Source organism: Etheostoma spectabile, chromosome 22 (assembly GCF_008692095.1).
Source record: "Etheostoma spectabile isolate EspeVRDwgs_2016 chromosome 22, UIUC_Espe_1.0, whole genome shotgun sequence".
Lineage (NCBI taxonomy): Eukaryota > Metazoa > Chordata > Actinopteri > Perciformes > Percidae > Etheostoma > Etheostoma spectabile.
In genome coordinates, this window is record NC_045754.1 from 12,569,899 (window position 1) to 12,584,273 (window position 14,375).

The 14,375-nt window shown below is 43.6% G+C and overlaps 2 protein-coding genes across 4 annotated transcripts; one reads left to right on the forward strand and one right to left on the reverse strand.

The window, feature by feature from the left end:
* Positions 1-359: 359 nt before the first annotated feature.
* On the forward strand, positions 360-2,665 carry gtf3ab (general transcription factor IIIA, b). The gene is made up of 9 exons (XM_032504491.1): positions 360-569; positions 707-801; positions 893-989; positions 1,097-1,185; positions 1,276-1,349; positions 1,420-1,500; positions 1,606-1,838; positions 2,324-2,377; positions 2,479-2,665. The coding sequence occupies exons 1-9, from the start codon at positions 456-458 to the stop codon at positions 2,611-2,613; spliced, it is 972 nt and encodes a 323-aa protein (XP_032360382.1). The 5' UTR covers positions 360-455; the 3' UTR covers positions 2,614-2,665.
* Positions 2,666-2,832: 167 nt separating this feature from the next.
* lnx2a (ligand of numb-protein X 2a) lies at positions 2,833-14,165 on the reverse strand. Of its 3 annotated transcripts, none has more exons than XM_032504453.1 (11): positions 13,994-14,165; positions 11,108-11,665; positions 8,202-8,437; positions 7,931-8,068; positions 7,533-7,732; positions 6,743-7,156; positions 6,477-6,650; positions 5,597-5,774; positions 5,288-5,513; positions 4,731-4,889; positions 2,833-3,604 (listed from the first exon to the last, which is right to left on the reverse strand). In XM_032504453.1, exons 2-11 carry the CDS (start codon positions 11,509-11,511, stop codon positions 3,469-3,471), a joined length of 2,265 nt encoding a protein of 754 aa, XP_032360344.1. In that variant the 5' UTR covers positions 11,512-11,665; positions 13,994-14,165; the 3' UTR covers positions 2,833-3,468. The 3 variants fall into 3 exon arrangements, with proteins under 3 accessions (XP_032360344.1, XP_032360345.1, XP_032360346.1); XM_032504454.1 differs by lacking the exon at positions 13,994-14,165 and adding an exon at positions 12,565-12,583; XM_032504455.1 differs by lacking the exons at positions 11,108-11,665; positions 13,994-14,165 and adding an exon at positions 10,260-10,609.
* Between the last annotated feature and the right edge of the window lie 210 nt (positions 14,166-14,375).

Consider the following 14,375-nt stretch of genomic DNA (forward strand, 5'->3'; position numbering starts at 1 on the left):
ACACACACACACACACACACACACACACACACACTGCAAGCAGCCTGGGTGACATTTTTAAAGCCTAAATCAATCAATGTGGAGGAAAGAGTCATGGTTATAATGTTTGAGTATCAATGGGATCACTATTAAACTCATGGGGCCTGAATCATTTTATTTACCTAATATCCTGCACAGCTGAGTGTAGGTCAATGCTAAACATTAAGTTTTATAGTTATAGGTTAAAAAAAAAAATCATATGCATTTGTTGAGTTAAAAATGTTAAATATCAAATCTCTTGCTTATTTTTTAGTTTCAGTGAGATAGGACACCCCCCATTCCTGCTCTAATTGGTAGATTCCAATAAGATAAATTAAGCACAGGTGGGCTGCTGGTTGTAGGCCAGTAAGTGTCCTGCCCTTAACCACTAGGTTTGTCTGTGACCACAACACCACATCTGACATATCGTATTAAAGATGGGGGAGAGGTTGCAAAGTCAAAAAAGCTATGTTTGCTCCTTTTTTGATTGTAAAGCTACATTTAGTAAGTCGTGGAAGCTAGAGGCTCATCTTTGCAAACACACAGGATTGGTAAGTGGCATTGAACTGCTACAAGCCAAACAGTACAAATGATATGGAACAAGTATGGAGAGGACACATAACAGTGGATATTGTGTTTTATTCTTCAGTTAAAATTGTTGGAATTATGTGTCAAATGTTCCCCACAGAAACCGTTCTCCTGTGAGAACTGTGACAAGAGCTTTTGCACTCGTTATCAACTCACCAGACATGAGCTCCATCACAGTGGGGAAAAGCCACACCAGTAAGACGCTTGATCCCTATTTAAAATCACTTTGATCTGTAAAATGTAACCTTGGCGTTTGTCTTGATCTGTTACCTGCTCTGGTCTCCAGGTGTCTGGTGGATGGATGCTCTGAGGCCTTTGTCACAAATGCCAGCATGAAGAACCACATGGCTCGAGTTCACCAGCAACAGGAGAAGCAATATAAAGTACAATAATCCTGAATGTTTTGTTTATTTTTTTTTTAAACTTTGTCACAAGTAGTATGGAGTTTACTGTAATGATGAACTGGCCTGCTTTTGTTGTTTTCTTTCAGTGTGACCATCAGGGCTGTGGAAAGGATTTTAAAAAGAGGAACCAACTGAAAGCCCATAAGTATGAGCACCAACAGATTCTGCCATTTCAGTGAGTGGCTACCAATCTGATGCAAGAATAACTGCAACTTGTATCTGTCCTTGGTCATCTAAAATGTGAACTTTTTATCTTTTCATGTAGTTGTACTTTCAATGGCTGCACAAGAGAATTTCCCTCTCATGGTAAACTGAAGCATCATGAGAAAGTGCATGAAGGTTGGTTGCTAAAATGGACCCCCCCTCCTATTTCTTAATTAGGGTGTGTTAACAAAACTCTCTGCCGCAGGTTACCCTTGTGAGAATGAAACATGCTCTTTTCAGGGAAAGACATGGACAGAATATCTGAACCACAGAAAAGATCACAAAGGTATGAATGGAATGCTGGGAAGTGTTCAACTTTTTGTGTTGAATTGCCCACATTGCAAGCTTAATGTGTGTATATATATATATATATATATTTTTTTTTCCTCAGTCAAGGTGCCGTGCAAAGAGTGCAACAAGCAGTTTAACAACACCTGGTTCTTGCGCCAGCATGAGCTGCGTGTCCACTCTGGGGAGAGAAGAAAGCTGTCATGCCCCAGGGAAGGGTGTGATAAAAAGTTCACTCGTCGCTTCAACTTGGAGAGTCACGTACTGGGAGACCATGAGGGCAAGAAGCCCTTTAGCTGTGCATATCCTGGCTGTGGGAAGAGCTTTGCCATGAAGGTATACCTGCACTTCAATTTAACATTCAATGTGTCTAATCGCAAATCTTTCAAACTAATGGTATCCAGTCATGCTGATAGTTTGGCTTTTATTTGCTAAATGATTTCCTATATGCATGTTGACACTTTGCTGCAACCCCAACACAACAAGAGAATGGAGTTTAGTTTGTTGTGCTCAGATGAAAAACCTTGGATGTTTTTTTTTTTTTTAAATAAAAATCTATTTTCTATAGAGGAAATGGGTTACTAGTGTAATAGAAAATTAATATTTGCAAGATGCACCGCTTATTAAAATTTCAAAATGTTCCAGTGTTTTAAACACCACACTTGATGCCAGTGACTGTCATTATACTTGGGTGGGGGCAAGTATTTCAAAAAGCAGGGCACAAAAACTGACACCATATGCATGGCTAGTCACCACAAGAAGTGATTTGGTTTTGTAATTTTAATATAGTGTAGTTAGTAACTGGTCTCGTTGTTAATCAGGAAAACCTTTGGCGACACGGAGTGGTGCATGACCCAGCAAAGAAAAAGCTGAAGGTAATGTGTCAAATATAGATAAATGTGACTTTCCTCCATACTGTCCTTGTTTTTTTTTTTTTTTTTGTTTAATGTATTTTAAAAATGTGTTCCCCTTGCAGAAATTGCGTCCTAAAAAGAATCAGCCCTGGCGTGTGGCACAGCAGGTCAGACTGGCAGCTGCAGCCAATCAAGCGGAGACAAACAAGCTTGCTGCAAAGCTGCACAATACAACTTTGAAGGATAACAAATCTTGAGGCTATATCCTATTAAGTATGCTTGGATCTGTTAATGGTGATGCAAATCACATATTTTTCTGTTTTTTTGTTTTGTTGCAAATATGAAAATAAAGCCTCATTAATACAGCAGTACCATACTAGCAACCTTTCCAGTTAAACAGCCTTCTATTCATAACCGCCTTCCAACAGACGATAAATCCCACAAGCCAAGTGGAAAGTACACTGAACAACCATTACTCCTTGGAAGGAAATGTTTATTAAACAAACAGAACACACATTCACACACACGTATAAAACTCCAGCTGATGGGACCGCTGGTTATCATGGTGATGAGGCCTAAGGGCAGTTGAGCCCCCAGGGTGCGGCAGGTTTCTAATAAGGCCTGAGGCTTATTCAGCTGGATACAGCGCTGGTGCTGTGGGAAATCTTGATTAGTGATTACAGGTCATTAGCCTAGATGACAGAGGATTTTTTTTTTTTAATTTTAATCTATCTCTACCTGCAACGATGCATCCACCTGAATACAGCCCTGGATTCTACAACTGTCTGGTGAGGTGAACACAGCACAGACTGCTTGTTAACAGTTGCAGTACCATTTCTCCTCACAGGAGTGATGACGACATGACCATATGAACACAGCAATGTGTTTGTGAGTGCAGTCTGTCAAGTGATGTGGCACGATTTGGATCAGTTCCCACAGCCTTGGTCCTGCTGGGTCTACTACAGTTCTGAATGCTTTTGGTCCTGGATTAAGCCCGGTATGGAGCGGTGTACGGTAGCGTGTACCAGTTCACTTTGGCCAAGGTCGTTCCCAATATAGAACATTCTGGGTGGACTCTGTGTGGTGCGCAGGCTGCTTATAGTCTGGCTCAGCTACACCAGGCTGCCAGGCCAGGAGACCACAGTGAGCGCCACTCTGCTGCGCTGCTCCTTCAGCATGGGCACCAGTGCTGAGTGGCTCATTCCTGCTGTCGACAGGCCGTTGACTGCCACGATCATGTCACCACACCTAGGGTGACACCAAGAGACAGGTCAGTATGGATTATAAACGGGACCTGACAGCTTGGAGTGACGTGCCATCCAAATAGCTCTACATTATGGAACATGATATGAAGACATTTTTTTTTTTTAGTTGACTGAAACACATGGTCTGACAGGAAGCTTGAAAATACAGCACAAACGTAGGTTTATTTGTTACTGTCGACAATTATCCCTGATATAAGTCATCTAATCGAACAGTAAATTCAGCTGCAACAATTGAGATTTTTTTAAGCACAAATACCAAAGGTTGATGGTTCCATTGTTTTGAATGGGAATATTATTATTTTTTGTATAGTCTTCTATGATAGTAAAGTGAATATATATTTCTGTTAATTAGACCAAATAAGCCATTTGAAGACACCACCTTGGGCTCTGGGAAATTGTGATGAGGATTGTCATTTTATAGACCTAACAATAATTAATTTAGGTACCGTAATAATCAGCACTTTTATCGATATAAAACACAAATGCATTTGTGCATCGGTCGATACTTTCTCTAGCCCTGAGTCCGTTATAGCAAAAATCACTCAAACGAGTGAATAGTTTATTTGTTGGGGACTTTTTTCAGACGCCCAGGGGTTATATGTAACCCCGGTTTAGTTGTGGGACATGCTCTGAAACTTTGAGATTAATTAGAGAATCCCCCAGAGAGCAGAGGTGCCTATTTATGAAACGTTTCATCTCTATTTTGAAATGCAGGTATTCATATATTTAATACCATATTCATATCCCATGTGTACAAAGATAGGGTCAAACAGAATCAAATTTGGTTTCATTGTAGCTGTTTGCATCATGACAATATATGACAGAGTCGGTATAAAGTTCAGTATAGAAATGAAACCTTATTTACTAATAGAAAATTCACAAACAAATTGGTATTCTATCTTGAATCTAAATGGTCATCATGCAGTTGTTTCATATTAAAAGGTACATTTAATAGTTTGTTCTTATAATGTACTCTGTTGGCGTGGCCTATCATCACGCTACTCTTATCAATTAACTACAGGGGGTCACAGTTTATCTACCTGCTAATTCACCACTATGTCACTGCTAACAGAAGCCACAGACAGTCACATTAACAAATGATCACTCACTTGAGGCGGCCATCGTAGTACGCAGGTGTGCCGAGGACAATGGTCTTGATAAAGAACGCCTGGTTGCCGTGACTTTCCTCGTATCCCCCAACGATGCTGAAGCCCCAGCTGCCCGGGTGGTTCCTCCGCAGTACAATCTCATGACTACTGTGCAGGTAGCTGCAAGAAGAAACAACGAGAACAGAGTGAAGGAGGGCTGGACAGATAGTAGAGCTAGACTTCTATTAAATCTATTAAAAGCAGAAAATATCCGCTTACTCCACTGCAACTATCTAAGTGGGATAATTTTACCTCCAAACATGTTTCAAGAAATTATAAAAACATTAGTATAGAAGTATGAGTATATGCAGTTAAACCACAATACCCTTTTAGGGTTAAAATGATAATCGGTGGTTTGAAGTCCTCTAAATAAATGTACGTCTTGCAATTTGTAAATAATTATAAAGTGACATCCAGTCATAGCAATGTATCAAAGCATTTCATCATAGTACTCACACATGACAAAAGCACATATAAATCAAGAACTATACAATATTAGAAGACAAATACGTGCTCACCTGGGTAAGCCCAGCCACATGACCCATGAGGGGGACCAGTTGGCATCAAAGTCACTGTCATGTGTGTGAGGCAGCAGCTCGTCGTTGTCGGGCTCTTCCACCATGCTGACCTCCAGCACCCGCAGCTGGACTGAGGGTGAGGCAGCGCTGGCCTTCAGGGTGCCCACGGCCTCACTGTGGCTCAGGTAGGTTAAGTCCTGCCCGTTGATACTCAGCAGGACATCACCTGGAAAAGAGAGGTGGGAGATGCTGCAATTTCTGATGTAATGTTTGATCAGAATTGGTCTAGTGATCGTCATTTTGTCTTACCTCGTTTGATTCTCCCGTCCCTCGACAAACAGCCGTGTGGTTGGACACTGGTCACAAAGATTGGCAGCTCCCCGCTCTTACTGCCCCGCCCTCCGGCGACAGTCATGCCTAGAGACTCGAGGGGCTCCTTCTTCACAGTGATGTGTTTCTCCTTACAGGTCACACACTGGGAAAGGTCCTGGGAATACACAAACACATTCACACAAGCACGCCGCACGCACGCACTGACACGCTAGCTTACGCAAGCGCACACACACACACACAACAACAACACACACACACACACCACCACACACACCACACACACACACACACACACACACACACACACACACACACACACACACACACACACACACACACACACACACACACACACACATCCCTTAGAGTCTTTTTACATCATTCTTAGTTTTATAGATTTTCACCAAGACATTTTCACCAGAAACCAACAAGTTTAAACTGATTTTTATCTCAGAAAAATAGATACACTAATAAATGTAGTCCTACAAATAAATAAAAAGCCAAAAGTGTTTTATATTAACAATAATGATTCAACAATAAATAACTATATTATTTGACATGTTTTTGAAAAAAACAGAAAATAAGAGTCCTGATCACATCAACTTAATTTAACAGTCCTTCAATAAAAATCTTAAAAAGTTAACAGATGCATGTTCACACACACAAACACAGACACACACACACACTTATTCTGCAATGGGAATGCAAAGCAAATCAGCAAATCAGCAGATAGGGACGCATACTGCAGGGAGCCTGGGTGACATTTTTAAAGCCTTAATTAATCAATGTGGAGGAAAGAGCCATGGACGTTTATAATGTTTGAGTATCAATGGGATCACTATTTAACTCTGCTTACTCTGTGAGTGCTGGTGCGGGAGAGGTGTGAGGGCACCGGACTCGGGGTAGAGCTGTGGTTAGGCAGGAAGTGATCAAGGCAGTAGAGGTCTCTGGTGGAGCTTGATTTTGGCGGTGGAGGGGGAGTCGGTTTGGTGGGTCGGCCAATCAGCAGGTGGACTCGCTCTCCGCTGGCCTAGGCAGACAGAGTTAGTCTTTTAGGGACTATTTCTCACTCACATTTCCTACTTTGTCGTTCATGTTTAACTTAAAATAATGCATCTTTACCTGTATGATCTGTGCAGCCTGCTCCGGGGTGCCGTGGCGTAGGTCCTGGTCGTTGACTGCCAACACGCGGTCGTTACTCCGCAGTCTGCCATCCTTCGCTGCCAGGCCTCCCTCTAACAGATCCAACACAAACACTCCTGACTCATCTGTTCGTCGTACCAGCTTGATGCCGAGCTGCTCTGTTGAGTCCCGCTTGTGCAGGGTGATTCTCAGGGTGGCAGGGCTGGACGGGGCACCCTCAGGGGTAGAGCAGGGGGCGTGAGGCACAGCCGGGGTGGAGGAGGAAGAGGAGGGAGGCGCCCGGGAGGCACAACGACGCTCCCTAAGCACGGTCAGCTGCAAAGTGGTGCAAGGGCGTGCAAGTGTAGAGCGAGCAAAACTGTGGGGGACGTTACTGATGTCCACGTTGTTCACCTAATAAAGATATGTCAAAGGAAATTATTGACAATCAACTCAGATTGGTCTCTACCAACTCCTGAGAAAAATATTTGGCTCTGTCGCTGCCAAATGCTCCACTATCTTCAACAGATAGAGATATATATACATACACACACATATATTAATAATAGAAAGTTGATTTAAGAAGGATTATAGGATTAGGTATAGGAATAAATACTAATATAATATACAATACTATAAACTGATACTATTGTTTGCCATAACAGCTACTGTTAACATGAATATTGTGTAAAAACAACCACTAATAGTTAAAGTGAAGATTTAAAGTGGCCAAACAATGTTTTGGAAACTTCAGTCTTGTGTGAAAATAAGGTAGAGTGATTGTTTTTACCTGTAGTATCTGATCCCCAGCCAGCAGCCTCCCGTCTCGTGCAATGACCCCGTCTCTGTACACTTCCTGAATCACAATGTTAATGAGAGGTGTCTCGTTTCCCCCCACGACGCTGATGCCCAGCTCAACATACGGGTTCACCCGGTGGACCTCTATGGCAGTTATCTCTCCTTCAGGAAGCGAGGGCAACTTCACACAGCCTTTATTGACACACAAATCAAATCAAACAGCTGCATTTCAGAATCTAATTTCCACATCTTCCTAATGTTGCATGAATGTGATCATCCTGTTGTCTAAGATGACAGCTCTTACAATTGCAAGAAGCTGCAATATCACAGATCTCTAGTAATCAGCCCTTTAGAAAGATGCTCAGTCAAGTGGAGGAAGTGATGTCATACCCTCTTCAGCGGAGAGAGGCGGAGACTCAGGGCAGTCCCAGCCAGAGGAGGTGGAGCTGACAGAGCGGTGGAGGTGGATGCAGGGATTACTGAGGGGCCGCTTCACCCTGGGGACCACACACTCCAACCCTATCACACCTAAAGACAGATCGACATGAAGAGATGGATGCCATTTCTGCTGGGTCTTATCAATAGAATTTTTCTCAGCCTAAACTGTATTGACGTTATCTAAATCTCTTCACTTCGCCCAAAGGACAGTGGGTCCACTCACTTTCTTCCTCCGTGCTCTCCTCAAAGGCAGGGTTGTCAAGGCCGGCGTCGTCCGTCCACACGGGCCCATTGCCGCTGGTGTTATTAGGTCTGGAGGGTGGAGAGGGTGTGCGGCCCCTTAGGTCTGTCTGTGGGGAGCGGGGAGACCTGGGAGGGCTGGATACCATTGCTCGCTCATCCCCGCTCTCACATCGTGGGCCGTCCACGCTCGTCTGCGGACACCTCGTCCCGGGACACCTTTCACCAAGCAACAGGCGTCAGTTTGTTAGTCCATCTGACGTGTAAAGAGAATCAGGTTCAGCATCAGTTGATTAAATGTGATGCAATTGATCCCATCAGCGAGAGTCTCTTTTCTCCTTAGAGAAAGTCAGAGTGCAGGGTCACGTGTACGAGGTATTCAGTGAGTAAATTGAAGAAATAATTTTTGTAGGAAAGGTCCCAATGGTTGGCTGTGAAAACACGATTTCTATCAATAATCTACTTTTTTTTTTTTTTTAAATCACAAATGTCTATCACAATTTTCCAAACTCAACAATGTCTTGTGAGTGTGCTTGCTTCGACTTAACCAATCATCTAACACCTAACAATATTCAATTTACAATGATAAAAAACAGAGAAACTCATCAAATACTCACATTTGAGAAGCTAAAACCAGCATAAATTATGCATTTATGCTCATTATAAATTACTTAAATGATTGGATACTAACATATAATAGGTCAGTCGCAAAAGTTCAGCCACTCAGAGATGTTCTTTCCATGAAAACAAACCGACCTCTGGTGGAGACAGATGCATCAATTCTGTCCCACAAATAGAAAGTCTTCACTGAAAGACAAATAAAAATAAACTCAGACAGACTCAAGGGATCAATGTGGTCTCACCCTTAACTGACTCTGAAGTATTTACTGTAAGTGGCAGCTATGAGCTGATTTAATTATTAAATGCTTCTAAGAAAAACAGGAAAATAGAAAACAGATACTGCTGTCCCACAATAATTTGCCCTTGCAATATTTAAAATAGAAAACCGTCAACCACAGGTGTTGTAATGCTATGTGGCCATTTTACGCTCGTCTAATTTCTCTCTCTTTCACATCTACTGTACCTTTGACCGTTTCTATCAAAGAGAAGAAGAAATAGTTTTGAGAAGAAACAGGGTAAGCTTTTTAACCAAAATGTAAAGAACTTGACATGTTGAGCTCATATTAACGCTTCAATTCCAGTACTTTGGTTCAACAACAGTGAAAGCACCTCACACCATGAGTAATAAGATCAACCTGCCCACCTTGACCACTGTGGAACACTGGCTGGCACTCTCATCTTTTAATTTAATTGTCAGGTCACCGATCCCTCTGGTGTGACCAGTGGCTTATGGTGGCTAAAGTTAGCTAACGTTGGCTAAATTTAGACAGATATTTCTGTGTTACCACCATTATTAACCGAGTCAGTTTAAATAACTCTTCACTACTCATTCAACCATTAACGGTTTTCCTGTAACTGTAACTTGTAGCTAAAGGGGCCGTCATTCAGCAAAGGTTTCTCGCTTAAGGGACACAAAGTATGTAAAAACAGCTAACTGAGAAAAGCTTTTAACTCCTTGTTACCGATAGCTTGTTAGTGTGAGCTTGTTAAGGTAAATCTCCTTGACTTAACTGATGTCTTGAACTGTTGTTCCCGTCAATAAGCAAGCGCCAAAACCCAAATGATCCTTAGCAACAGACACCATCTTAAAAGAATTTAACTTAGAAGTTCAATGTGTATATTCTACAAGCACCTTTACACTACATCCACCTATGAAGCACCAACAGCCTAACCTGGGTTCCCTATGGCGCCCCCCACACACACACACACACACACACACACGCACGCACATGCACACGCACGCACGCACGTCTTGCATTTCAGTGCAGGACAGGGCAACGGAGACCGCAGGAAAGAGGGAGCAAGAAATAAATAAAATTGAGAGACACATAGAAGGAAATATAAAGGAGACCAGTGAGAGAATGGTGCCATTGTGCCATCCCAAGTCCCGCTGACCCACATCCCTACGTGTTCGACTCACCACAGGCCAGGGTTGCCTTTGGCTGTCTCACAGAAGAAATGGTTGAAAAGGTCCCTGGTGTTGAAGTTGCTCAGCATGATTGCAGAATGAGAACATGGAGCTCCTGGACAGCCAACCCATGACTGCTGTAGGGAACCACTAATCCCCCGTCACATGACCTACAGCCAAATAATCCCCTCAGGGTCTGACAGCACCTGGTCCAAATGGGCCAAAAGCCAAAGAGTGAACTCCTTGAGGTTAAGGATGGCGGGTAAGTCTAACCATTTTGGACTAAGAACTATGACATCACTAAAAGTTCCCGACTAAAACGAGCCAATCGTGAGGATGAAGAGGTTTCGAATACAAACTTTTTAAAGTTACACAAAGGTTACTAGAGTTGTCTTCATTATCAATTAATCTGTCAATTACATTCTCCATGAATGATTCTTTTAGAAAATGGAACAATGTTACAACTTCCCAGAAGCCAAAGTGAGAGTCAACTTGCTGTTCAACTTGGTTCCTCTGACCAACCATTCAAAACCAAAATGTTTGCTACTATAGAAAAGTAAACCAGAAAATGTGCACTCCTAAGAAGCTAGAACCAATGAATTGTTGGCATTTTAGTGAGTTAACCTAAACGAGTTATCATTATCTACTGTTGCCGATACATTGTCTGTGGATTGACTGATCGATTAATTTACAAATCCTTTCAGATATGAAGGTAAACACTAGATCGATTCCAATACAGCTACAATAAAGCTGCATTATCTGTATAAGCCTTATGAATTAATGGTTGTCATCCACGCATTGTGTTTGCACACTGCTCTTGAAAGCATTAATCTATTATGCGTGTATGTAAGTTTTATTACCTGTGCTTGAGGTGTGCCTCCAGGTCACATCGTGGCATGCTGAGGGAGCAGACTGGGGTCAAAGGGCAGGAGACGGAGAGCTTGTCCAGCAGCTTGTGCACCAGTATGCTGGATCTGCGGCACGCCTGCAGCTGCAGCCGTGTCCTATCCAGCGGGCAGAAGTCCCTTTCCTGCAGGAAGCTACGCAGGCAGCGGGCACAGAAAGTGTGTCCGCACGGCGTGTCCAGTGGCTGCACCAGCGGCTGCAGGCAGATATGGCACACAAGATCGTCGTCCACTTCCAGACGGTAGTTGTAAAGGTGGTTCTCCCAGCTGCGGTGGATCTGGCCACACTCAGGACACAGAGCCTCAAAGGCTGGCTCCACTGGTCCGGCTAGACCCACCTCGCAGCCTGGGCTGCCCATCTCTGCTCCTGGACACAACTCAGCTTTGGCACAAATGACTCCAGTGGGGCAGCAGTGTTGGGAAGGGGCACACGCTCTCCTATCCCATAAGCTTCACAGGATGAAGAAGGTTCAGAGAGGACAGATGCCCCCCAGTGGCTGTTGGCACATCACCCTGCAGGTCAGAGGGCAACGAAAGAGGGTTAAACAGCTGTTTCAGAAAAACAACAAGTGTCTGATTATGTGCTGGTGCATTTATTTAAATGCTTTGTGCACGTGGGCCCACGTGTCTGCATGAGATCGAGGGTGGCACTGTGTGTGTGTGTGTGTGTGTGTGTGCGTGTGCGTGTGCGTGTGCGTGTGCGTGTGCGTGTGTCAGTGAGTGTGCTGAGATTATGTATTACTGCTCCTGTCCACTAATCTGGCAGTATAATCTCTCTTTTGCTCTCGCCTGCAGCAATCTTCCAATTCCACAGAGAGGGAATTATCTGGGATTGATGCAGAGAGAGGACACAGATCAGAGGAAGTGGGATTGCGAAAGCAACAGTGAGGGATACCAACCAGGGGTAGAAAGAAGCAGAGGCAGAGCGAGGAAGACAAACAATAGATAAGAGGAGGGGCGACAGAGATAAATGGGATGTAAATATCTGAAAGAGGCATGAAACAAGAAAAAGAAAATGAGACAGAAGAGAGGATATGCGAGACTCTGAAAGGCAGTCATGTCCACGAACAAGATGAAAACAAAACAGACAAGAAGATAAATGTATACATTCTTCACACACTTGATATTTCTGGTTCAAGCCATGAACAGTAGATGCACTCAGTCTCCTCTGCAACAGAGAAAGAACATGCCTAAAGCAAAGCCTTGGAACATAGCACTCCACAAGGGGAGTGAGCTCCCAGAGCTAATGCACTGTGTGCGCTCATCATTTCCACAGTGTTTCACATCCAAAGCCACTCAGACCTTCGGACGCTCTATTAGACGAGCCCCTGTGGGCATGATGCAATCAGTGGACAGCAGAGGGCGTGCCTCAGCTCACAGCAGGCCAGCCAAGTGAGCCAGCCAGTGACTACCTGGCTCTTTTGCAGTGGGGGTCTGCGCTTGTCTCCATGACGACCTGGAGCCTGTTCTGTTCAGTGGGGCTTGACATTCAGAGTGTAGCCAGAGAAGGATGCAGAGGAGCCACACAACAGATGCATTTCTCTCAACAGGATGCTCTGCTCCTCCCTGGTACAGCCTGAATGCTTGTCAGAGAGCGCAGACGATGATGAGAGTCCCCTTTTTTAGCTGCTTTTTTTGTCTCGTCTCTGTAGCTACCCAATTCTGTGACAACCTGTCTGATCCTGTCTCCTTGGCTACCGGACCGGTAGTTACTTATTTCAGCCTCCTTTAAGTACGTGCTCCCGTCTGTGTGTGACTGGCTGCTTCTGTCTCTATCCCGCAGCTGGACATGAATTAATCATGAGGACACAAGGCTTCTCTGTTCCTATAACAAAGATGTGACATCACCACATCACACACACATTCACACACAGACTTGTAGATATGCAAGTATAAGTCTATAAGCAAAAACACATACGCATCATGCACAAGAGGTTTTTAGATACCAGATCCTGCTACTAGCCTTTATCAATAAGTAAAGTCTTCAGGTTTTTACTGTGGCAGCAGTTTAGAGTGTCAGCCATGAAAAGCACTTAAATCTATTTTAAACATATCTGGACTCTGTAGCAACAGATTCCTTTACATAAGTCAAATGAAAACTAGCACATGCTTGTGAAATATTTCTCTTTTAATCCCTCTGTGTGTGTCTGTGTGAGAGTCCAAGGCCATGCTGTTATTGTCACTGCACCGCTTTCTATATGAATAAATACCGGACTTGGCCCTGCACCTGTCTCTTCTAATTTGTTTTCTTTTTCAGAGATGACAATCTAATCTTACAACACAAGACAAGCCATGAACGATCTCGCCTGCAGGAATGACATTTTCAAATATGATGAGATGATGTTTTTTAGGCAACAGATTTAAAATCTTAGGTCCTGTCGGCTTAGCCCACATTTTCATAAACCCCCATCTCATCGTCTCTTGTCTTAACAAAATCGAGAAAGGCTGATAGCACTTGCACAGGCCTGCTGCTCTGCGAGGTCTGTTGCAATAAGCAGCTTTTTTTCACAACAGTCAGACGTGCAATGATAACAACAAAAACTAACACTGATTAAATTGATAATTCAAATCATTTTTTTTCACTGTCATAGTCCTAATTTACCATGGCAACGAACCAACTGAAGTGTCATGATTTATAAGATACCCGAAGGCGTTGAACACATTTGATTAGACAAGAGCATTTATGAAATCATTGCCCCCATCTGTCTGACTCCATCCCAACCTCCACAAGAGGAAAAGCTAGGACAGATGAAGCGACAATGGCAATACCAATGCAAAGCCATGCAGACACACACTGTCACCGTTCAAATAGGCAGTAAATATAAGCAGATGTAACCCTACCTGCTCCAGCTGCTCCTCCGCGACGTGCAGTCCGGCCCCAGAAAGGGGGATGATTATTAGCTGCGGGACCTCAATCACGCATTCACCGCAACGGCCCGTTCCGCAAACCCGCACGAAAACGCCCCCGTGCCTTTGACGGCGCTGACCCCGCCTACTACTGTCTATCAACTGGCCTGGGCGGGGCCTGTGGCTGTCAATCCAGAGCAGATTTAGGGGTGGCTCGTAAAGGCCTGCTCAAAAACAAATCCCCAAAATGGGGTTTTTGTAATGTTGTAGGCCTACCATTTTATTTTTAACGTTTACCCCCGAACACTATAGTCACAGATGTAGAGTTTTAGGTACACGTTGCTATGTTGCATTTTATGATGAATATAATATTGCA

Bases quoted from the DNA above. Each gene is read 5' to 3' on its own strand.
- lnx2a (XM_032504453.1), bottom strand. From the start codon at position 11,511: ATGGGCAGCCCAGGCTGCGAGGTGGGTCTAGCCGGACCAGTGGAGCCA. The intron at 8,438-11,107 runs GTAATAAAACTT...GCTTGGTGAAAG, and splicing joins GAGGCACACCTCAAGCACAG to GTGTCCCGGGACGAGGTGTC. The intron at 4,890-5,287 runs GTGAGCACGTAT...TTCTTCTTGCAG, and splicing joins ATGTGGCTGGGCTTACCCAG to CTACCTGCACAGTAGTCATG.
- gtf3ab (XM_032504491.1), top strand. From the start codon at position 456: ATGGGGGAGAGGTTGCAAAGTCAAAAAAGCTATGTTTGCTCCTTTTTT. The intron at 990-1,096 runs GTACAATAATCC...GTTTTCTTTCAG, and splicing joins AACAGGAGAAGCAATATAAA to TGTGACCATCAGGGCTGTGG. The intron at 2,378-2,478 runs GTAATGTGTCAA...TTCCCCTTGCAG, and splicing joins CAGCAAAGAAAAAGCTGAAG to AAATTGCGTCCTAAAAAGAA.